Source organism: Chionomys nivalis, chromosome 8, assembly GCF_950005125.1.
Source record: "Chionomys nivalis chromosome 8, mChiNiv1.1, whole genome shotgun sequence".
Lineage (NCBI taxonomy): Eukaryota > Metazoa > Chordata > Mammalia > Rodentia > Cricetidae > Chionomys > Chionomys nivalis.
This window is the reverse complement of record NC_080093.1, coordinates 91,089,426-91,114,892: the sequence shown is the minus strand read 5'-3', so window position 1 is coordinate 91,114,892 and position 25,467 is coordinate 91,089,426. Positions and strand designations below refer to the sequence as shown.

Here is a 25,467-nt window from a genome sequence, read left to right as displayed (position 1 = left end):
CTCTACATATGTCTGGACTCCAAAACAGAAGGGAACAAGTCATGAATTGGTTTTAACTTCAGAATGCTTGTTGACAGCTTTTAATTTTGTTTCTGCTTTCAATTTGCAAAATTGGGGCAGTTGCAATATGGACTCTCTGAAGCTTAACAAGATGGACTTGCTTCCTGTGAGGTCTGTTATTTACTATGTGGTCTTGGGCTCCTTGGACTTCAAAGTAGTTGGGGTCCTATTCTGCTGCTGAGTCAGAGTCTCTCAGGCATCTTGCAGGGGCATCCAAATGTTATGGTGATTGTGATGCCTTGGCAAAGAGCATAGACTCAATACAATTATAATGAAATGTTTTATTAATTAGCTATGTACTCCAGGTTTCAATACTAATATTTGTGATTTGTATTTGTTTTTCAATGATTAACAGAAAAATACAAAGATATAATGGAAAAAGTGTAATACCATATTATGAAAAATCGTTTCTTTTAATTTTCCCCTTATTTGTGTGAAAACCTTTTCTGAATCCATTGCTTTGTCCTGAGCAAATGTGACTTTTTTTTTCCAGAATAGATGCTATTTAAATTGCTCTACTTTGACATCCTTAATAATTAATGAAGGTTGATACGATTGAAGTCAGCAAGGTTTTCCCATAACTCGAGAGGGTGAAAACATCTATTTAAACTAATTTAAGGTAGCATTTCCTCAGATGTATTTGCTGGTTGAGTTTCCCACTCAGTTGTTCTAAAGGAATCTGTCACAGCCAGAAATAATAGCATCTCCTTCTAATAAGACAACTTTTCCTGAGTCACTAAGTATTTAAATGCATATTAGAAATAATCATATATGAAAGAGAATTTGTAATGAATACTGATTTTTATCATACACTCTCATGTTTAGCACTTTATGTTTAAGCAGAAGAAATTAAAGGAGAAAAAGGTTTTTTTAGAAGAAATTCTTCAAATATTGATTTTTTTTAACTTATTTCATTTTAAAGGTAGAACCTTGAAGATGCTACCTAAATTGCTATTACGCATCCTAGGCTAATGTGAAATTTGTGTGGCAGTGCTAGTGTTCTGTGTGTGGCATTTACTAATTTTTCAAGTCATCAAGTACTTCTTCCTTTGTGATTTTGGTCTATGAATCTGGAATAGCACCTTTGTCTGTAAATTTTTTTCCATACTTTTTTTCGAGCTTTGATCTGAAGTGACAGACAAACCATTTCCAATATGGCTGGGTAGATGAGTCTGGGGTGATGCTCCACGTGGCACAATCACCTCCTGCTGCTCGATATTTCTTATATGGGAACCAATCAATGCCGTTAAAAGTAAATGAACGATCACTTGCTACAGAAGTAGTACAGCTGTCAATGGCAAAGTTATCTGTTTTATGATAACGCCATCCATTGACATCTTTAGAACGGTGGAATGGCACACTGTGGTCTCCATCATGTTCGGGAATGGTGTTTGTACAAATTGCTTTACAAAAAGGACACTGCTTCCAGCAACCACAGAGATGATCAGAGAGAATTTTCTCAATGTCAGGAACCATTTCATCTATGGGCTTACTTGAGCAGTCCTCTTCGACTTTCCTCATTGCAGGATCCAAAGCTGCACTCATGGCTTCTTTGAGAAACTCAGTGTCCTTTATCTCCTGGTGCTCGATGCTTATCAGGTCTCTTCTTGGAAAGATCAGGTTTCTTCCTAGGTGATCACAGAACAAATCCAACCAGCGAGAAGCAGTGCTATTATCTTTAGTCACTGCTGTGGACTCATGAATGGCAGAGAGGATGACATTCTTGATGTCACCTAAAATTATTTTTATAAAAGTCTTTATTTTTTCACCTTTTTTTGCTGACAAGTATCTTCTAATATGGCCTCTAATGTAATCCCTGAAAAAGGATTCTGGATGATGAATGTACTGCCAATACTTATCAAAGTTTTCTTCTTCTGCCAGAGAAATGAGAATATGTTTCTCCAGGTTAGCCCTGTTTCCATTGAATTCAGCGTAGGCAGTTCTCATGTCTCCAGCTACTTTAAGGCCCATTTTCTCCCATATAGTGGCAGAGACAGCAGGAGTGAGCTTGAGCCACAGGAAGTCTACAAAGGATGTGATGGAGGTGGCACCTTGGCAGGAGATTTTAAAACTCATGAAGAAGTCATCTTTTTTTCTCTCCAGATAGTTCACAGGGTCATATACTTTTATGAATTTCTTGTTTATTTCCTTGAATTTCTTAGATGCTTTTTCAAATAAGCATACAGATAAATCAATGTTGTACTCTTTGGTAAATGTGTAGTCTTCTTCAGGGGGAACAGATTTCAGTTCTTTTTCTATTATCCTCAAGATCTCATGAAAATCATTCTGACTGTAATCACGCCTTTGTTTCCAAATGTTTTCAATTATTTCCTCAAATCTTGAAGAAATGTTACTAGTAGTCTTCTTAATGGATTCTTTATGACAGGTTTCTAAACACCTTGGAATTACCCCAAACTTTTTTTTCACTTGGACATGTTTGGCATAATTAATATCAAACTTTTCTCCAGAGTTCTTTTTAAGTCTTTCTACAATGTTTTTCTCCTTTTTGAAATGCTCCAGAAGGATATTTTCAGCATCCCAATCAATGTCAGGCTCTTTGACAAGAGGTGCAGTTAAAGAAACTTTGTAGATCCAACTTGTCCAAAGTTGATCGAATTTCTCATGCAACTCTTCATCACTGAATTCTTTACCCTTCACACTCAAAGCCAACTCTCGGCTCCTCTCTAACAGTTCATTTTCATATTGTGACTTTTGGTTATCTAGTCTTTCTTGGCTTTAAGACTGATGAGCTCATTGCCTTTCCTTCTGGTGTCTGAAGTAAGTGCGTCTTTAAGCATTAGTAACTTACGTTCAAAGCTTGATTTCCATTGTACCAATGTTTCTCTATCTGTGTCTTCTTCAAAATATTTGTCAAAATCTTCCTTGATGGTTTCATATTTTGTACTGATTGGACCCTCCAGTGTGCTGGGTGTGAGTATCAGTATTTTCCCATTTTCTATCTCATTGGTCAACTGATTCTGTAAATCAAGCACATGACTCCTCAGCTCCCAGGTCCAGTGGTTATACATGGTTTCCAGTTTGCTCATGGATATGATTTCTTGGGTGTTCCTGAAACTGAAAATGAAGTTCTCACTGACCAGGGCTTTCCATAAATCCTGAACTCGGAATTTTACATCTGAGATATTCATGATCTTTTCCCTGGATTCCTGCTGGGCAGTCCTAAGAATCCCAGTTTTAACTCCTGGACATTGTGGCTATAGTGAGGATTGGGAGGGGCCATTGGGGGGTTGCCATGCCAGAGGTGAGCAAAGTAGTAGACATGACTATTGACATCAAATCTAATTACATCAATGAAGCGGGTTATGTTTGAGCACTCTTCCTGTTCAGCAGCTAATGCTATCATCTCATCCAGTCTCTGTTCCAGTCTCCTTCGGCCTTCCATAGTTTGGTCTTTAGCTGTAACTTCTCCCACATTCTGATGGACAAAGAAGCAACTGGGGGAGATTTTCACTTGTTTCATTCTCAGAAAGGCCTGGGCCACTATTTGTAGGATATCCTGCATCTCTGATGGATTCTCCCCAAAAATATTGATCAAAGTCAAGTTTCCAAGGCCAATGACAAATGTTGCCAACTCATTGTCCCGATGGTGGGATTTGTTGTTGAGTTCTGGAGCCCGAAGTCCTTCTGTGTCTACAACAAGCACAAAATCAAAGCCAAGCTCCTCTGTGAATGTCTCTTCCACCTTCAGGAGCTGCATGTAGGCCCCCTTGGTGCACCTGCCTGCACTGGCTGTGAACTGCAGCCCAAACAGTGCATTCAGTAGGGTGGATTTCCCTGAGCTCTGCAGACCAAGAATAGAGAGAACAAACAATCTTTTGTCTCCAACTTTCTCTGAGATCTTGTCAAAAACAGCTGCCACCCACTTTAGAGGCACATATGAAGCATCCCCATCCATCAACTCAATAGGAACACCAGCTACCATCAAATCTGCAGCAATCTGGGGGAGGCATACAAAAAGGATCTCTCTAGAGGAGGAAATTTCTTCCAGAGCTTCATAGATCTGGGCAACTTCTCGGAGAAGGTGCTCAATTCCTAAAGTGCAGTTAAGAATCTCGGTAGAGATGGCTTCTATCTGCTTCTGCCAGAGTGTCAGGGAGCTGCTTCTGTCTGTTGTTTGCTTTTCTGCCTGTAGCAGTGACCACAAAGATTGTTGCTTTCCATGCAAATTCTCCAAGTGTCCTGAAGTTAGCTTTTCCAAAACCATATTTATCCAGTGTAAGAAATATAGTTTGGGGTAAATTTCTAAATCTTCTTGGAGAATTTGTAGGACAGAGCACATTAAGGGATTGAGAGGAAAGGCCTTATTAAATTGCTGACATCGTATTTTCTGTTTTTCTACCTCAATTTCACTCTTGTGTTGTTCAATGCTCCGATTCCCCCTTTCTCGCAGATGATAGAGTTCCTTATCCTTCTTACACCAAAGGTGCCAAAGTTGTCCCTGCAGCGGCAGCAAGTTTTCTTTTATCTCAGGTAACTTTGATAGTTTCAGGAGGTCCATTAAAGTCTGTGCCTTTTCTTTGGCTTCCTTAATTTCTCTTTGATCTTCATCAATCAGAAATCCTTGTTTTCTAGCTATCTTTGAACAGTCCTCTAAGCTGAGTGGATGGCCAGAGAGTTCTAGTAAAAGTTTGATAGCATTTGTGAGTTCCTCTGTTAATTCTGCTTCATTTCTATTCCTGATGCCAATTCTCATTCTTTTTCCAGAATAACTGGCTGTGGCTTTTTCTTTGTCATCAGTCAAACAGATCAGGGATCTTGATGACTGACAGAGGTATCTGACAAGTTTTTGGTTTTCTTCATTATCATCAGAAGCTGACATGAGGATCACAATGACAGAAGAGACATCCTGCAGGAAACTGAGTTGTTGCCTATGGTCCTTGGCATCTCCATGAAGATTGGTGAAGGTCACACACTTGTCAAATATGTCCTCAATTTGGTCCCCAGGACAGAACCAGGAGACCTCCACCACTCCCTGCATCAGGAAACAGTCTTTGCTGCTTCCTCTGCAGTGCCTGTGAAAAAACACATCGTGTTTACGTTTACAGAGAAGAGAGTTCATGATCTGAGATTTGGAAGCAGAGAAGCCTTTTCCAACTCTAATGAAGGACACTATGGGGGCAGAGACACAGCACATCTGCTGATTCCTGTGACTGTAGCTCTTGTCCTGTGGTGATTTACTTGACTCTTGCCAACTTCTCCTGATTTGTCTGAGAGACCAGAGAGAGACTTCCATCTTAAAAGTGTTGGGATTTGGCACCACAAAGGGGAGTGCAAACTGACAAATGGAAAGTTTGGACAAAATGTATTGTCTGGCAAGATCATCTGCACAGTGAAAAATGGCCATCTGGATGTCCATTGGGTGAATGTGGGGCTGGAACTCAGTAGTTGAAGAATTAGTAAGTTTATATCTGTCATCAAAGAACTCTTCATATGGATCAAAAGACTCATTTTCTGAGTTGCCAGGACCTACAGAGTTTTGGGTGTCTGCATTTCCATTATTTTTGAAGACTAGATGTCTGAACCCACAATCTAGCATCAGTAGCTTCTGTAGGAAATAGAAGGGAAGTTCCTGTTCAGATCTTGGTTGTGTATTGTACACAGAAGTCTTATAGATCAGATGGAAATCAGCTTTGCTCATCCTTTTTGGGTAGTGATGTTCTAGACCTAGACGCTGGAGTAAATCTAGCAACGGTCCCTTTTCTATGTTTTCCTTTTGGTTGTTTTCATTATCTTGTTGATTATAAGTCTCTTTCTTTTCAAGATCAAGACTTTGCAGCTGTTTTTTCATTTCTTCCACTTTCAAAGCAGAGATGGTGTCTTCATAATTCCCATCAATGAATAATCTCAAGTTATTCTCTAGATTTTCCCAATCATGATCTGTTTCAAACTTTGTGAGGACTTGTCCAAATTTTGTAGACAATTGTAAATGCTCCATATACTGTCTTATTAATCCCAAGCGTTGTGTTTTTTCTTTTGGAGAAATCTCTGTGGTGGTCAGAGCTTTGAGCACTAGGAATGCCTGTGCCCTGTCTGTGCAGATAGTTTTAAGCTCCTGATATCTGTGTTGGACAGATTGTATTTCATCCAGTAGGAAGTTTATCTCAGCGCACCCCAGGAGAGGCTGGAAAACATTGCTTTCCAGCTGATAGCCTGCAGCAGCTGCAATGCAGAGTAGTAGCAGCTGCATGTCCAGCTGCTCTGCTTCTCTGAGAGAGTTCAAGAAGGAGCTAAGAGCTGTGGTGACCTCACAGGTAGCCTTTCTTTGAGCTTCTTCCACTGTTTCTAGGGACTCAGATTTGTCATTTGCTTCCACGAGAGCTGTTTTAATTTCTTTCAGACTTTTAAGGAATTCAGATATTTCAGTGATTTTGACTTGCTTTTCCTCTGACTCTGTCTGGTCGATCCACTGAATCATTGACTTCACCTGAGGAAAGTATTTTACTTTGTTGACATGAGGTTCTAGAAGACTGTGTAACTGAGGTTGAATAAACAGAATTTTTTGAATGGATGGGTTTTTGCAAAAGTTGACAGTGTTTATGAGAAAAATCTGCAGATCTAAATCTTCGAGACACCTATTAATCCATAAGTCATAACCTTTTGTTTTGTGGGCCAGTGTTTGCATAAAACTCATCAGCTTCTTAAGTTTTTCTTCAGGGTTAGAGACCTCCCAGGATTTCACATCATCCAGGATATGCCCTGCTTCCTTCTCAGGGATCAACATATGTTCTCCAGCCTGGACACGGGCATCAAGGCCATTCAGAGCAGAGTAGTTTTCTGCCAGGCAGTTAGCCACCAGAAAGGGGTCCTTAAAATTGCTTCTGTGATTTGATAGGATGATGTCCCAAATGGGTACCAGCTGATGTTCTCGGTCAATGACACACCAGGTTTTGTTGCTGGCGAGAAGGCCAGTTGTCCACTGAACAATTCCATTTGCCTCTGGTGGTCCACCTATCTGGGCCACAGATAATTGAACTTTGATTTGGAGCTGTTCATTAGTTGCATTTTGGCAGGATCTTACTGAATGTGAGTCTTATTTTGTTAATCCTGCCATAAATTTGACTCTAAAGCCATTATAGCCTGCCCTTATGTAACTATCCAAGGCCTCTTCTGTCTGCTGCTTCACATAATCCAGCTGGTCACTTCTGAAACCCTCTGAAAAGGCCTTCCACCAGTAGATTCCCCCAAGATGCAGAGGGCCTTGATTAGCATGAGAACCAAATCTGTTGAAGAAGTTTTCAGTCCTGTTCCTCAGTAAGAGGAATCTGTCTGGTCCATCAGTGTGTTCCAGTTGTTTCTCAATAATCTTCAGTTCCTTGAGAGCAGCAGGGGAGAGCTGGAGCTCATCAATTCGAAAGTGGAAGGAGACCAGCGGGACAAAGCTGAACTTGGCTGAACAGAAATAAGACTGCTCTGAATATGACTGGTGTGTGTCCTTAGATTCTGAATGTTTGCTTTGATCTCTACCACATTCTTGACTAAATCCCCAGGATCCATCTGTGGCTGATGTCATTGCTCCAAATCCCAGCTTCTCCATTCCACATTTTTGGTAAACAGGGTTTCTTCTTGATAAGATGTGAATTCTTTTGCTTCCATTCTTTTTGCTTTCTCAGATCCAAAGAGGACAAATTCCTTGAGGACCGTGAGTAGTTCTTCTCCCCTTGCTACCAGGTTCTTTTTATGGCACATCTTGTATATTCCCTGCAGGGCCAGCCCTCCAGAAGCCCATCTAACTAGTTCTCTATCTGGCAGATTTCCCCTGTAGGTCAGTTTCTGCTCCATGTCTCCTGGTTGTCTCTCCATTGTTTCAGTGATTTCTTTGAGGGGTACTTCAGGTCCTGGCCAGCACTCTTCAGGGATCTCCATTGCTTGTCTCAGCTCTGCTTCTTTCCTCTCTTCTTCTTCTTCTTCTTCTTCTTCTTCTTCTTCTTCTTCTTCTTCTTCTTCTGCTTCTGCTTCTGCTTCTGCTTCTGCTTCTGCTTCTGCTTCTTCTGCTTCTTCTGCTTCTTCTGCTTCTTCTGCTTCTTCTGCTTCTTCTGCTTCTTCTGCTTCTTCTGCTTCTTCTGCTTCTTCTGCTTCTGCTCCTCCTCCTCCTCCTCCTCCTCCTCCTCCTCCTCCTCCTCCTCCTCCTCCTCCTCCTCCTCCTCCTCCTCCTCCTCCTCCTCCTCCTCCTCCTCCTCCTCCTCCTCCTTCTTCTTCTTCTTCTTCTTCTTCTTCTTCTTCTTCTTCTTCTTCTCTATGTCTCCCTTCTGACTGCAAGGCCCTCAGTTGCTGCAGTGTCTGTTCTGCCTGCTGCTGTCTGCTCTCTATCATCTCCCCTGAAGTCTCCTGGAACTCTGCAACACTGTTTGGCTGTGAGAGGTCAAGCAGCTTCTCCAGAGCCTTTTCTTCCCATGTGTGCTGTGTCTGGGACTTCAGCTTCTGGAGGTCTTTTTCTTTTTTTTTTTTTCATTTTTATATCGTCGTCTTTTCTTTTTTTTTATTTTTATTCTTTTTTAATTAAAATTTTCACCTGCTCCCCGTTTCCCATTTCCCTCCCCTCCTCCCAAATATTGCACCCTCCCCCCACTTCCCTCCCCCTATCCCCACTCCTCTTCTCCTCCCCCCACACCATTCCCCCTCCCTCTCGATACTGAAGAGCAGTCCAAATTCTCTGCCCTGCGGGAAGACGAAGGTCTTCTATCTACTTCCAGGAAGGTGAGCGTCTAAACAGGCTAAGCTCCCACAAAGCCAGTTCATGTATTAGGATCGAAACCTAGTGCGATTGTCCTTGGCTTCTCATTTGCCTTCATTGTCCGCCATGCTCAGAGAGTCCGGAATCAACCCATGCTTATTCAGTCCCAGACCAGCTGGCCTTGGTGGGCTCCCAATAAATCAGTTCCACTGTCACAGTGGGTGGGTGCATCCCTCGTGGTCCTGAATTTTTGCTCATGTTCTCCCTCCTTCTGCTCCTCATTTGGACCTTAAGAGCTCAGACCGTTGCTCCAAATTGAGACTCTGTCTCTACCTCGATCCATCGCCAGATGAAGGTTCTAAGGTGATATGCAAGATATTCATCAGTATAGGATAGGGTCATTTCAGGTTCCCTCTCCTTAGTTGCCCAAGGTACCAGCTGGGGACATATTCCTGGACACCTGCGAACCCCTCAAGAGTCAAGTCTCTTGCCAACCCTAAGATGGCTCCCTTAGATAGGATATATACTTCGCTGCTCCCGTATCCATCCTTCCTATATCCCAACCATCCCAATCCCCCGAGCTCCTCCCATCCTCCCCTTCTCATGTTTCTCATCCCATTTCCCCTTTGCCCCATGCCACCTCACCCGCAAGTTCCCAGTTTTTGCCCTGCAATCTTGTCTACTTCCCCCTCTCCATGCGGATGACTATATGATTTTCTTTGGGTTCACTTTCTTATTTAACTTCTATAGGATCACAAATTATATGCTTAATGTCTTTTATTTATGGCTAGAAACCGATTATGAGTGAGTACATCCCATGTTCCTCTTTTTGGGTCTGGGATACCTCACTCAGGATAGTGTTTTCTATTTCCATCCATTTGCACGCAAAATTCGAGAAGTCATTGTTTTTTACTGCTGAGTAGTAGTACTCTAATATGTATATATTCCACATTTTCTTCATCCATTCCTCCATTGAAGGGCATCTAGGTTGTTTCCAGGTTTTGGCTATTACAAACAATGCTGCTATGAACATAGTTGAACAGATACTTTTGTCATTTGATGGGGCATCTCTTGGGTATATTCCCAATAGTGGTATTACTGGATCTTGGGGTAGGTTGATCCCAAATTTCCTGAGAAATCGCCACACTGATTTCCAAAGTGGTTGCACAAGTTTGCATTCCCACCAGCAATGAATGAGTGTGCCTCTTTCTCCACAACCTCATCAGCAAAGGCTATCATTGGTGTTTTTGATTTTAGCCATTCTGACAGGTGTAAGATGTTATCTCAAAGTTGTTTTAATTTGCATTTCCCTTATCGCTAAGGAGGTTGAGCATGACCTTAAGTGTCTTTTGGCCATTTGAATTTCTTCTGTTGAGAATTCTCTGTTCAGATCAGTGCCCCATTTTTTTTATTGGGTTCATTAGCATTTTAAAGTTTAGTTTCTTGAGTTCTTTATATATTTTGGTGATCAGACCTTTGTCTGTTGCAGGGTTGGTGAAGATCTTCTCCCAGTCAGTGGGTTGCCTTTTTGTCTCAGTGACAGTGTCCTTTGCTTTACAGAAGCTACTCAGTTTCAGGAGGTCCCATTTATTCAATGTTGTCCTTAATGTCTGTGCTGCTGGGGATAAACGTAGGAAGTGATCTCCTGTACCCATATGTTGTAGAGTACTTCCAACTTTTTCTTCTATCAGGTTCAGTGTGTTCAGACTAATATTGAGGTCTTTAATCCATTTGGACTTGAGTTTTGTGCATGGTGATAGATATGGATCTATTTTCATTCTTCTACACGTTGACAACCAGTTCTGCCAGCACCATTTGTTGAAGATGCTCTCTTTTTTCCATTGAATACTTTTAGCTCCTTTATCAAAAATTAGGTGTTCATAAGTTTGTGGGTTAAAATCAGGGTCTTCTACTCGGTTCCATTGATCGACTTCTCTGTTTTTATGCCAATACCAAGCTGTTTTCAATACTGAGGCTCTGTAATAGAGTTTGAGGTCAGGGATGGTAATGCCTCCAGACGATCCTTTATTATATAAGATTGTTTTGGCTATCCTGGGTTTTTTGTTTCACCATATAAAGTTGATTATTGTCCTCTCAAGATCTGTGAAGAATTTTGATGGGATTTTAATGGGGATTGCATTGAATCTATAAATTGCCCTTGGTAGAATTGCCATTTTTACTATGTTGATCCTCCCTATCCAAGAGCAAGGGAGAACCTTCCATTTTCTGGTATCCTCCTCAATTTCTTTCTTCATTGAGTTAAAGTTCTTGTCAAATAGATCCTTTACTTCCTTGGTTAGGGTTACCCCAAGATATTTTATGCTATTTGTGGCTATCGTGAAGGGTGATGCTTCTCTGATTTCCATCTCTGCTTCCTTATCCTTTGTGTATAGGAGGGCAACTGATTTTTTGGAATTGATCTTGTATCCTGCAACGCTACTAAAGGTGTTTATCAGCTGAAGGAGTTCTTTGCTGGAGTTTATGGGGTCGCTTATGTACACCATCATATCGTCTGCAAATAAAGAAAGTTTAACTTCTTCCTTTCCGATTTGAATCCCTTTGATCCCCTTATGTTGTCTTATTGCTATTGCTAGAATTTCAAGCACTATATTAAAGAGGTATGGAGAGAGTGGACAACCTTGTCGTGTTCCTGATTTTAGTGGAATAGCTTTGAGTTTCTCTCCATTTAATTTGATGTTAGCTGACGGCTTGCTATAAATAGCTTTTATTATAGTTAGGAACGACCCTTGTATTCCTAATCTCTCTAAGACCTTTATCATAAAGGGATGTTGAATTTTGTCAAATGCTTTTTCAGCATCTAATGAAATGATCATATGGTTTTTTACTTTCAGTTTATTTATATGATGGATTACATTGATAGATTTTCGTATGTTGAACCAGCCCTGCATCTCTGGGATGAAGCCTACTTGATCATAATGGATAATTTTTCTAATGTGTTCTTGGATTCGGTTTGCCAGTATTTTATTGAGTATTTTTGCGTCGATGTTCATGAGTGAGATTGGCCTGTAGTTCTCTTTCTTGGTTGTGTCTTTGTGTGGTTTTGGTATCAGAGTAACTTCAGCTTCATAAAAGGAATTTGGCAATGACTTCTCTGTTTCAATATTGTGAAATACATTAAGGAGTATAGGTATTAGGTCTTCTTGGAAGTTCTGGTAGAATTCTGCATTGAAGCCGTCTGGACCTGGGCTTTTTTTGGTGGGGAGGTTTTTTATAACAACTTCTAATTCTTCGCGACTAACAGGTCTATTTAGATTGTTCACCTGGTCCTGGTTTAACTTTGGTATATGGTACTTATCTAAAAAAGTGTCCATTTCTATACCATTTTCCAATTTTGTGGCATACAGGTTTTTGTAGTAAGATCTAATGATTCTCTGAATTTCCTCTGAGTCTGTGGTTATGTCTCCCTTTTCGTTTCTGATTTTGTTAATTTGCGTATTCTCTCTCCGCCGTTTGATTAGTTTGGATAGGGGTTTATCAATCTTATTGATTTTCTCCATGAACCAGCTTTTTGTTTCATTGATTCTTTGGATTGTTTTCTGTGTTTCTATTTTGTTGATATCAGCCCTCAATTTGAGTATTTCCAGTCTTCTACTTCTCCTAGGTGAGTCTGCTTCTTTTTTTTTCTAAAGCTTTCAGGTGGGCTATTAAGTCTCCAATGTGTGCTTTCTCCGTTTTCTTTAAGTGGGCACTTAATGCTATGAACTTTCCTCTTAGCACTGCTTTCATAGTGTCCCATAGGTTTGAGTATGTTGAGTCTTCGTTTTCATTGAATTCAAGAAAGACTTTAATTTCTTTCTTTATTTCTTCCTTGATACAGGTGTGGTTCAGTAGTTGACTGTCCAGTTTCCATGAGTTCATAGGCTTTCTGGGGATAGCATTGTTGTTGAATTCTAACTTTAATCCATGGTGATCTGATAAGACACAGGTGGTTACCGATATTTTTTTGTAACTGTGTAAGTTTGCTTTGTTACCGAGTATGTGGTCTATTTTCGAGAAGGTTCCATGAGCTGCAGAGAAGAAGGTTTATTCTTTCCTATTTGGGTGGAATGTTCTATAGATGTCTGTTAAGTCCATTTGATTCATTACCTCCCTTAATCCTCTTATTTCTCTGTTAGGTTTCTGTCTGATTGACCTGTCCATTGGTGAGAGAGGAGTGTTGAAATCTCCTACTATTAGTGTGTGTGGTTTGATGACTGCCTTGAGTTTTAGTAACGTTTCTTTTACATAAGTGGGTGCTTTTATATTAGGGGCATATATATTCAGGATTGAGATTTCATCCTGATGAATTGTTCCTGTTATGAGTAAAAAATGTCCATCTCCATCTCTTTTGATTGATTTTAGTTTGAAGTCAACTTTCTTAGAAATTAGTATGGCCACACCTGCTTGTTTCTTAGGTCCGTTTGCTTGATAAACCTTTTCCCAGCCCTTTACTCTGAGTAGATGTCTGTCTTTGTGGTTGAGGTGTGTTTCTTGTAAGCAGCAGAATGTTGGATCTTGTTTTCGTATCCAATCTCTTAGCCTGTGCCTCTTTATAGGTGAGTTGAGTCCATTGATATTAAGTGATATTAATGACCAGTGGTTGTCAATTCCGGTCATATTTCCTTTCTTTCTTTCTTTCCTTTGGTAGTAGCGTTTGTGTGTTTCCCTTCTTCAAGTTGTGCTGGTGAAGGGTCATTAGATGTCTGAGTTATTGTGGGCATTGTTGGACTCCTTGGTTTGTGATTTTCCTTCAATTACTTTCTGAAGGGCTGGAATTGTGGCTACGTATTGTTTACGTTTGTTTTTATCCTGGAAAACTTTGTTTTCTCCATTTATAGTGAACGAAAGCTTGGCTGGGTATAGTAGTCTGGGCTTGCATCCATGATCTCGTAGTTTCTGCAGTATATCTATCCAGGACCTTCTGGCTTTCATGGTTTCCATAGAGAAATCAGGTGTAAGTCTGATAGGTTTACCTTTATAGGTAACTTGACCTTTTTCCTTTGCAGCTCTTAATATTCTTTCTTTATTCTGTATGTTTTGTGTTGTGATTATTATATGACGAGGAGATGTTTTTTTTTGATCCAGTCGATTTGGTGTTCTGTATGCTTCTTGGACCTTCAAAGGAATATCTTTCTTAAGGTTGGGAAAGTTTTCTTCTATAATTTTATTAAATATATTTTCTGGACCATTGAGCTGTACTTCTTCTCCTTCTTCTATCCCTATTATTCTTAGGTTTGGTCTTTTTATTGTGTCCCAGATTTCCTGAATGTTTTGTGATGAGAATTTGTTGGTTATGCTGTTTTCTTTGATGAGAGCGTTTATTTTCTCAATGGTATCTTCAGTGTCTGATATTCTTTCTTCTATCTCTTGTAATCTGTTGGTGGTACTTGTCTCTGTAGTTCCTGTTCGTTTATTCAAATTTTCCATCTCCATCCTTCCCTCGGTTTGTGTTTTCTTTATTACTTCCACTTCATTCTTCAAGTCTTGAACCGTTTCCCTTACCTGTTTGATTACTTTTTCTTGTTTCTCTTGGTTTTCTTGGGTATCTTTGAGATATTTATTCATTTCCTCTACCTGTTTGTTTGTAATCTCTAATTGGTTGTGGCAGTTTTTCACCTCCTGTTTAAGGTCCTCTATTATTTTCATAAAATTCACTTTTGAGTCGAATTCTTCTAATTCTTCTGGATTAGGGTGTAGACTTCTCATTTCGGGATTCCTAGATCCTGGTGATGTCACGTTGCCTTTCAAGTTGTTGGGGGAATTCTTGCATTGGCGCCTGCCCATCTTTTCCTTCAAATGGAGCCAGGAGAGGCCTGATGTCTTGGACCAGTCTTTGCTGTGACTAACTCTCTAGGTGTATCTCCTCAGTGTAGGGGCAGGAACCGTTCCCTTCCAGATGAACTCCTCAACACCAAAACATGGATGCGTGGTATTCCAATGACCCACGTAAAGAAGGCCGAATGCAAGGGGTCGGGCGGGGTCCAGTAGAACACAGGCGACACTGCAGTACAAGCTGGAGGTGCCTGTGCTCCCTTTCGGGGGTTGCTGAGGCCTGCCCGTTAGGCAGGCACTCACTGCTCTGGTTGGGTAGCCTTAGTGTAGGGGCGTTTGTGCTCTATACCGGGACCTTCCGCCCCAGCATAGTACACACTCACCCGTCCCGATGAAACTTCTCGGCACCTACACAGGAACTCCTGGATGCCCCAATGAGCCAGGGACTAAGGGAAGTAGGGCGCAGGCAGAGCAGGTCCAGCAGATCACAGCAGAGACTGCAGCCCCAGCAGTGGGGGCCTGCTTTCCCTGGCGGGTACCTTGAGGCCTGTCCGCTAGTCAGGGACTCACTGCTCTGGGTTGGTAGCCTTAGTGAAATGGCAGGAAACTGTTCCACAGCTAAGGACCTTGCAGACAAGGCAGGCTTGGGGGTGGGGGTGGGGGCGGCTGTGTAGGAGAGAAAGCCCTACAGCAGGAGCTGGGGGAGGGGCGTTTGTGCTCTCTACCTGGACAGTCCGCCCCAGGATAGCACACACTCACCCGTCCCGATGAAACTTCTCGGCACCTACACAGGAACTCCTGGATGCCCCAATGAGCCAGGGACTAAGGGAAGTAGGGCGCAGGCAGAGCAGGTCCAGCAGATCACAGCAGAGACTGCAGCCCCAGCAGCGGGGGCCAGCTTTCCCTGGCGGGGACCTTGAGGCCTGCCCTCTAGTCAGGGACTCACTGCTCTGGGTTGGTAGCCTTAGTGAAATGTGGAGGTCTTTTTCTTCTAAGTGTTGTAAGTCCTGGGCACAGGTCACACCCATGTCTTCCTTGAGTTTAGGAAGCCAGTAGTCAACAGACAACCCCACTACTTTCAGCATCTCCTGGAGATCTTGCCTTCTAGGCTGAGGCTCAGCAGGGATGCACTTTGCTGTTGCCATGGCTCTATGAAGAAAAGATACTTAATTAGTCTCTGTCCAAATATAAGAAATCTTCTCCACATGATCCAATGTGTGAATTTTCTAAGGAGGCATATATCCAAGGTTTTCATGCCTTCATATAATTGCATAATATATATTTCTTTAGCATCTTGGTCATATTTTTTTGTTTATTGAACATAATTTGTATTTATAGTTGTTGTTATGAATTTCAGTGTAATAGGCTGACGTTTTGGCATTTTCTCCTAAATATTCAACATCAAAACCAGTTTTAAAACATAGATGATAATTCACTTTTTATTTTATAAATAAGAGTGGCTACATCTGCCAATTATCTTTTTTGTATTTGTTTCTATGAAATCTGTGTTGACTGTTTTCATTCATATGTCCCTAAAATACATCTCAAGTTACGAAATATCCATTTAGTTTTCTATCTTTATAAACTCATTAACTAATTGACAGAAAATAATCATAGAGAGCCAGGGAGAGTCTGGAAAATGAAAGAGAGATGCACAGGAAGTTATAGAGAGAAACTTGGAGTGTGCAGTACTTTTTGGTTTGTAGTGACAGAAGGGACCTCTCTTTCTGAGATGCCAACAGAGGTCAGTTCAGCTAGTCACTCCTCAACCTTTCTGAACTAGCATGTTTTCACTCCAGCCTCTGACTCCTGAGTCTGTATTGGTAAATAAAGATAGAGATTATATTAAAAACTACATTTGGTGGCAGCGACAGGAGCTGGATCCAGTGAGACATCAAAGTCCCTCCAGGCCACTGCCAGAAAAGCAGGCCAGTAACTGCGGAGCCTCAGTTACTGGCTGAAATTGCAGTAGGTTCAGGTGCAGCCACAGATCTGTCAGTAAATCAACATTTTAGCACTCCCATGTGTGGCATGACTACGCAAAAGGAAGTTTATGTCAGCTGGTCCCTCCACTGCCACTCTTGGGGACTCAGGAAAGCATGCTTGCTCAGAAATCTGTAGTGGCATTTCATTTGTATTTTAATGAAAAAGGGTTGCCTGAAGATCAGAGAGTAAAACAGCCCCAAAGGTCAGTCTTACAGATCAGGCAGTGGCAACACAAACCTTTAATCTCAGTAGTCATACTAGTTGCTGTAGAAACCAGGCAGTCATGCTTTAATCCCGGTGGTGAATGCCTTTAATCCCAGTGCTATAGAGGAATATAAAATGGGAGGAGACAGCTCTCAGGCTCAGTCTCATTCTGAGATTCCTGGAGGCCTAGTTGCCATTACAGAATGAGGTCGAGGTAAGAGCCCATGGCTGGCTGCTTTGCCTTACTGGTCTTCAGGTTGAACCCCAATATTAGCCATTGAGCTTTTATTAATCGTGAATCAGAAATCATAGAAGCGACCTGAGTTTGCTTATGGTCAGCTGAGGACAAACTAAGAAATCAGCAGATTTGGTGAGATACCTGGGAAGTCCTTTAGAATCGAGTTAAATAATATTAAAAGTAAAAATCTTTCCTATGTTAAAGATGGGAAATATCAGAATGCAGGAATTAGGACCCTGTATAGTGCAACTATGGATGGCTTGAAAATGGAAACAGCAAGTGAGGGGACAAATGACTTAGCTGGGATTGACATAATGCCAATTATAATTATTATCAGTCTGGTAACTCATATTTCATTCTTAATATCCATAGTAGTTTCTTGTGCCAAATAAAGAGTGGTCTGATAATTGTGCCAAATATGAAACACTGACTGATAATATACAAGCTTTAGAAATACTTGTCAATGAAAATAAGAAAAATTTGATAAGACATAAGCCTTAAAAAGACCTAGTAATGAATATAAGGAAACTACTCAGACACAGACAGAGGAATTTAGACAAGAACCTACCAAGCCACTGCATGATGAAACTGAAATAGTTCTAATAACCCAAGTTTATTAGAAAACCAACCTTAATTTCTATACAAGTTACTGTACAAGATATGACCAGCAGATGATAGGTACCCCTAAGGTTATGCAGAAGTTAAACAGAATCCTCTAGAAATATTAGATTTGATAATATTTAAGGAGGTGGTAATTTCATATGTATTTACCCTATGTGAAGGACACATTAAATTCATGGGCAACTCAGAACAGAATTATCCCTCAAGACTGGAAAGATTTAGACACAGAAAGCTGGAAGCTGGAAGCTGGCCCTCAGTTAAAGTGGTGAGTACAGTAGAAAGAGGAAGCTAGGGCCACAAAACAACAAAATAGGGCTAGAACTATTAACATTTCCCAACACTGGTTACAAGGTGAGGACTAATATGATGAATTGTAAAGGCAGATTGATTTTAATGATCACACCTTGGTGCTTTGTCATTTAGCAGTTTTAAATGCTCGGGACAAAGTTGAAGAATCAGGAAGCAGTTCTAAGTAATTTACCAAAATTTTACAAACCCAAAAAAGCCGTTATTGATTTTTTTTTGCAGTGATTGACTTCAGTTGTAAGTAGAAAAATATCAGATTTAGAGATCAGACAAATATTAACTGAATCTTTGGCTTTTGAAAATGCTAATTCAGAATGCAAAAGGGTGATTAAATCTTTAAAGACAATATCGTCACCAATAGATTAATGGATTAGAAATATGGATAATATTGGTTATTGTGTTTATAATGATACTTTGATAAGAGAAGAAATTTCTAAAAATTTTAAGAGAAATCAAAATATCAGATGTTTTAATTTTGGTAAGCAACGTCATTTGAAAAAGGATAGTAGGCAAGACATTCCTAGAAACAATGTTTTTTCCTAGAGATAATCCAAACAGAATGTCCCAGTCCTCTGGAGTATGAAGGAAGTGTGGCAAAAACTGTTATTGGACTAATGAATGAAGATCAACAAAGGACAGGCAGGCAACCTTTTGTCAATGGGAAATACCTTAGGAGGCCTTCCATAGACCCCAATACTCAAATTGGGTTCTATTATTTGCTGTCAGCATCAGAGAAACACATCCACAGAACAATTAAAAGATTTAATGCCTGTTGTTAAAAACACTGCTCTCGATGTGGTCAAGGACAGAACAGATTCAGAATATAAAACAAAAAATCAGGAGAGACAAAAAAGCAAATATTTTGGCAAACTGCTATAAATGACCAAATGATCTGGAGAGGAGGCCCCAGAAAATCATCAGCAACTATCAGAGACACAGCCTGCCAGCACCTGGAGGAAGAGTGCCCCACCTAAGCCACAGGTCCCGCCTGCACTCCTTGGAGGAAGAGATGGGTAGGCACCAATGCAAGAATACATTCAACAATCTAAAAAGCAATATAGCAACACTTGAACCTAATGGTTCTACAAAAGGAAGACCTGGACATCCTAACCCAGAAGAAGGAAAAGAAAGCATCTTAAATATAGCTTTCTGAAGATGATAGAAACATGTAAAGAGGAAGTGAAATATTTAAGTGAAATATTCTCTTAAAAAACTGGAGAAAAAGACAAACAAAAATTTGAAAGAAGTCAGTAAATATCTTAAAGAAAGCCAAGAAAACCAAGAAAAAGCAAACAGGTGAAGCAAACAGTAAAATTGTTCAAGACTTCAAAATTGAAATTGAATCAACAAAGAAAACACAAATAGAGGGAATTCTAGAAATGGTAAATTTGGATAATTGAACAGGAACTGCAGATGCAAGCATAACCAACAGATTATAAGAGATGGAAGAAAGAATCTCATGAGTTGAAGATATGATAGATTAAATAAATTCATCGGTCAAGGAAATCTTAAATCCAATAAATCCTTAACACAAAACACCCAGGAAATCTGGGACACCATGAAAAGATCAAACCTAAGAATAATAGGGATAGAAAAAGGAGAAGAACTCCAGCTCAAAGGCCCATAAAATATATTCAATAAAATCATAAAAGAAAACTTTCCCAACCTAAAGAAGGATATGCCTATGAAGGTATAAGAAGCTACAGAACACCAAATAGACTGGACCCTGCAAAAATTCCCCTCACCATACAATAATCAAAACACTAAACATACAGAATAAAGAAAGAATATTCAGAGTTGTAAAGGAAAAGGACAAGTAACATATAAAGGCAAAACTGTCAGAATTACACCTGACTTCTCAGTAGAAACCATGAAAGCCAGAAGGTCCTGGTCAGATGTGCTGCAGACACTAAGAGACCATGGATGCAATTCCAGACTACTATACCCAGAAAAGTTTTCCATCACTATCGATGGGGGAAACAAGATATTTCAAGACAAAACCAGATTTTAAACAACACCTATCCACAAATCTAGCCCTACAGGAAGTACTAGAAGGAAAGCTTCAACACAAGGAAGCTCTCTGCACCCATAAAAACACAGGCAACAGAAAACTTCACAACACAAAATGCCAAAGAAGGGAAATCCACAAATATTACCACTAAAAAATAACAGGAATTAATAATCACAGGCCATTGATATTTCTTAATGTCAATAGATTCAATTCACCTATAAAAAGACACAGGCTAACAGAATGGATAACAAAACAGGATTCATCCTTCTGCTTCATACAAAAAATATACCTCAACCTCGAAGACAGACACTACCTAAGAGTAAAGGGTTGAGAAAAGATTTTCAAATCAAATTTACCTAAGAAACAAGCAGGTGTAGCTATCCAATATCTAACAAAATAGACTTCAAGCTAAAATCAATCAGAAGAGATGGAAGACACTTCATAGTCATCACAGGAAAAATCCATCAAGATGAAATCTCAATCCTAAACATCTATGCCCCAAGTACAAGTTCACTTACATATGTAAAAGAATTATTGGAAAAATGCAATGAAATTTATGCCCAGGGAATGCTGAAGCTTGCGTGGGCAACCTGTATATGGTGGTTCTGTTGAACTTGTTCATATTGAATTTCATGGTCTAAGCTAATGAGGATGACTGACCAGGTTTCTTCCTCAAGAGGGCACAAGATCTCATTACAGATGGTTGTGAACCACCATGTGGTTGCTGGGAAAAGAAACATTACTAAAGCTTAAATCTCACATCAAACCTTAAACACTAATAGTAGGAGACTTCAACACCCCACTTTCCCCAAGGGATAGGTCAACCAGAGAAAAATTTAACACAGAAATAAAAGAACTAATGGATTTCAGGGCTCAAATGAGCTTAACATACATCTATAGAACATTTCACCAGAACACAAAAGAACATACCTTCTTCTCAGTACCTCATGGAACCTTCTCTAAAACTGACCACATACTCAGAAACAAGGCAAAGCCCAATAGATTTAAAAAAAAATTGGAATAACTCTCTGTATCTTATCGAATGGCTTAAAGTTAGACTTCAACAACACTAATTGCCAAAAGCCTACAAACTCATGGAAATTGAACACTATTCAACTGAATCACCCCTGGGTCAAGGAAGAAATAAAGAAATGGAAGACTTCCTAGAATTCAATTAAAATGACCGCACAACATACCCAAACTTATGGGGCAGTACGAAAGCAGTGCTAAGAGGAAATTTCATAGCACTAAGTGCCTACCTAAAGAAAATGGAGAAAGCTCACATTAGTGACTTAATAACACATCTTAAAGCTCTAGAACAAAAAAGTAGACTCACCTGAGAGGAGTTGTTGACAGGAAATAATCAAATTGAAGGCTGAAATCAATAAAATAGAAACAAAGGAAACAATACAAAGTTCAATGAAACAAAGAGATGATTCTTTGAGAAGATCAACAAAATAGACAAATCTTTATCCAAACTAATCAAAAGGCATAGAGAGAACATCCAAATTAACAAAATCAGAAATGAAAAGGAGGACATAAAAACAGAAACTGAGGAAATCCAGATAGTCATTAGGTCATACTCTGAAAACCTGTACTCCACAAAATTGGAAAATGTAAAAGAAATGGAAAATTTTCTGAATAGATAACATATACCAAAATTAAGTCAAGACCAGGTGAACAATTTAAATAGACCTCTAACCCCTAAGGAAATAGAAGCAGTCAACAAAAGCCTCCCAACAAAGATGCCCACATGAGGGAAAGTAAGCTAGTTGCTCCTAAACCTGTCTGAGCTGGCAGGTTTTCTCCTCAGACTCTGACTCTTCAGTCTTTCTTGGTAAAGAGAACAATAAAGATTTAGTTATAAACTACATTTGGTGGCAGCATCAGGAGGCAGATCCAGTGAGACATCAAAGTCCCGCCAGGCTGCTGCTAGAGAAGCAGGCCGATAACCTGAGCCTCAGTTACTGGCTGAAAGTGCACTAGATTCAGGGGCAGCTGCAGCTCTGGAAAACAGCATAGGGTGTTATCTTAGAATCTTTTCTACTGATGTGATAATAGGCCATGACCAAGGGAACTTATAAAAATGTATCTAGTTTGGGGCTTTTGATACCCGAGGGTCAGAGTCTAAGACCATGATGGCAGGGAACATGGTAGAAGTCAGGCAGGCTTGGCTCTGGAGCAGCAACTGAGAGCTCACATCTTAAGACACTTTAAAATGCTAATTAACCCAATTTAAAAATGGGGCACTGAACTGAACAGAGAATACTCAACAGAAGAAGTTCAAATGGCCAAAAGACACTTAAGGTCATGTTCAACCTCCTTAGCGATCAAGGAAATGCAAATCAAAACAACTTTGAGATATCATCTTACACCTGTCAGAATGGCTAAAATCGAAAACACCAATGCAATGATAGCCTTTGTTGGAGAGGTTGTGGAGTAAGGGGTATACTCATCCATTGCTGGTGGGAATGCAAACTTGTGCAACCACTTTGGAAATCAGTATGGAGATTTCTCAGGAAATTTGGCATCAACCTACCCCAAGACCCAGTAATACCACTCTTGGGAATATACCCAAGAGATGCCCTATCATATGACAAAAACTTTTGTTCAACTATGTTCATAGCAGCAATATTTGTAATAGCCAGAACCTGGAAACAACCTAGATGCCCTTCAATGGAAGAATGGATGAAGAAAGTATGGAATATATACATATTAGAGTACCACTCAGCGGTAAAAAACAATGACATCGTGAATTTTGCATGCAAATGGATGGAAATAGAAAACACTATCCTGAGTGAAGTAACCCAGATCCAAAAAGATGAACATAGGGTGTACTCACTCATAATTGGTTTGTAGCCATAAATAAAAGACATCGAACCTATAATTTGTGATCCTAGAGAAGCTAAATAAGGTGAACCCAAAGAAAAACATATAGTCATCTGCCTGGATATGGGAAGTAGACAAGATTGCTGGGCAAAAACTGGGAACTTGGGGGTTAGGTGAGATGGTTTACCAGGAAATGGGGTAAGAAAAGTGAGAAGAGGAGGATGGGGGGAGCTTGGGAGAATGGGATGGTTGGGATAAAGGCAGGGTGGATATGGGAGCAGGGAAGTATATATCCTAATTAAGGGAGTCATCTTAGGGTTGGCAAGAGACTTGACTCTAGAGGGGTTCGCAAGTGTCCAGGGAGATATCCCCAGCTAGTACCTTGGGCAACTGAGGAGAGGGAACCTGAAATGACCCTTTTATATAGCCATACTGATGAATATCTTGCATATCACCTTAGAACCTACATCTGGCGATGGATGGAGATAGAGACAGAGACCCACAATGGAGCACCGGACTGAGCTCCCAAGGTCCAAATGAGGAGCAGAAGGAGGGAGAACATGAGCAAGGAAGTCAGGACCGTGAGGGGTGCACCCACCCACTGTGACAGTGGGGCTGATCTATTGGGAGCTCACCAAGGCCAGCTGGACTGGGACTGAATAAGCATGGGATGAATCCGGACTCTCTGAACATGGTGGACAATGAAGGCTGATAGGAAGCCAAGGACAATAGCACCAGGTTTCGATCCTACTGCATGAACTGGCTTTGTGGGAACCTAGCTTGATTGGATGTTCACCTTCCTGGACCTGAATGGAGGGGTAGGACCTTGGACTTCCCATCGGGCAGGAAATCCGGACTACTCTTCAGACTCAAGAGGGAGGGGGAATGGAGTAGGGGGAGGGCGGAGAGGAGTGGGGGGTGGGGGAGAAGAGTGGGGGGAAGGGAGAGGAGTAGGAGGAGGGGGAGGGAAATGGGAGGCGGGGAGGAGGCAGAAATTTTTTCAACAAAAATAAATAAAAAAAGAGAACAAAAACAAACAAACAATCCTCACTTCAGTAACATTCTTAGAAATAGCTATGATGTTCTCACTATACACTCCATTAATAGTAACTTCATTAACAGTAGCCCATTTTCTTTTGGACACATTTTATATTGTATAAAAATAAGTAATTTTTGTTTCACTTCAAACATTTGTTTCTCAATCTGACAGAATTACATCATTTTTAGTAAGATACATGTACCACGAGTAAATCCCTTGATGAAAACACATGACTTGTGGAGAGTACTGAGGACAATGGGGGACCACCATTTCAGCTCTACCATTAAGTGATGTTTGAATATCAGCATTTAATGTTTCTGATATCTAAAGCTAAAGAGTGGTAAGAATAAACTAAGTGGTTTCTGACCCTTAAAAAATAAGTCCAAATTTCAAAGTCTCTTCTGAGACTAAAGAGAAACTTTGAACTGTAATTTCCTGTAAAACCAAGAAGCAAATTATATGCTTCCAACATACAATGGCACAGGATATACATTACCATTCCAAACGGGAGGAATGGGCATAAGATGAGAAAATACTGAAGCAAGGCAAGACCTAAATGTGGCAATCAAACTCCCAGCCTTCAGCTCCATTTCTGCATTCCCCCTTCAGATGTATAAAATAAATGGGGTGACTTCTGGACTGCAGTTGGTGTGCTCCGTCTGAGTAAGCATAACCTATCGAATGTCCGCTTTTCTGTGTGTCTGTTCTTTCTTCATTCCCTGGTCAGCCTAGTCAGGTCAGTCCCTGAAGCCCTGCCGAGCACAGAATTTTTCTCCTTCAGTAGCATGTTTAGCACCTCCTGGCACTGTGAAAGCTAGTCAGTAAGGTTGACGCTCCCAAGCAAGTACCAGCTTGATCTGTCTGTGTTCTAGGACCCAAGTATTCAGTGTCCTTAGCAGTAGGAGTTTGCCATCAGGTTCTAGAGCACTGACCAAGATCATTGACCATAGCAAGTAATGTTTGGGGCCTATAAGACCCCACTAGCCAACATCCCCCAAAAGGACAATGCAACTTTTTCACTGTGCTTTTTATTTGTGAGCCTGTGATGTCTAGTAGAACAATTGTCCATTTATAGAGTAACTCCATCTTAACTTTATAAAGAATGGGTACATACATAATTTAGAAAAGATGTACAGTAGTAAGTTTTCTACTGAATTTTGAAGAGTTTTCAGTGTTAGTTGTCCCTCCATACATTTTCTCCTTTAGCCTGCCCTCTCATCTCCCACCATACTTAACTCACGCACACATACACTCCTTTACCCATTAAAACCACCGTGCTGTATCTCCCTCCCCTTAAAATGCCCCCATGGCCTCACAGTAAAAGATGGGAATAACTTTCATAAAAGTTATTTCCATTCAATTATACCATGAAGTTTACCCATATTTGGAAAGGTTTCATGTTAGAGATTCAAAGGGGACTGTGCTTTTCACATAATATGTATTTAGAAGAGTTAGTAATGCCATAGGCAGAAAAGCAGACAGCAGCATGGCAAGAACTTGAAAGAAATACGAGGCCTACAAGACAAAGTGAGAGCCCTTTTCACACATTTCAGAGGAAGAGTTAGGCTCTGTGTCATGTGGTTGATTGGCAGACCATAGTACATACCTTGCTATCAAGGTAACTCTGATTCCTGGTTGCAGGGAAGGAAGCAAGTCTGTCAGCCTGAGACCTGTATGCAAAATCTAATGTGAGGGCAAAAAGAACAATA

At 40.5% G+C, this 25,467-nt stretch overlaps 1 protein-coding gene across 1 annotated transcript; it reads right to left on the bottom strand.

Moving 5' to 3' along the window:
• Nucleotides 1-1,077: 1,077 nt before the first annotated feature.
• On the bottom strand, nucleotides 1,078-15,669 carry LOC130880531 (interferon-induced very large GTPase 1-like). The gene is given in 6 exon segments (XM_057779607.1): nucleotides 1,078-2,795; nucleotides 2,798-3,253; nucleotides 3,256-7,615; nucleotides 7,618-7,990; nucleotides 8,315-8,488; nucleotides 15,503-15,669. Coding segments are annotated over 6 exon segments (7,248 nt in total).
• Between the last annotated feature and the right edge of the window lie 9,798 nt (nucleotides 15,670-25,467).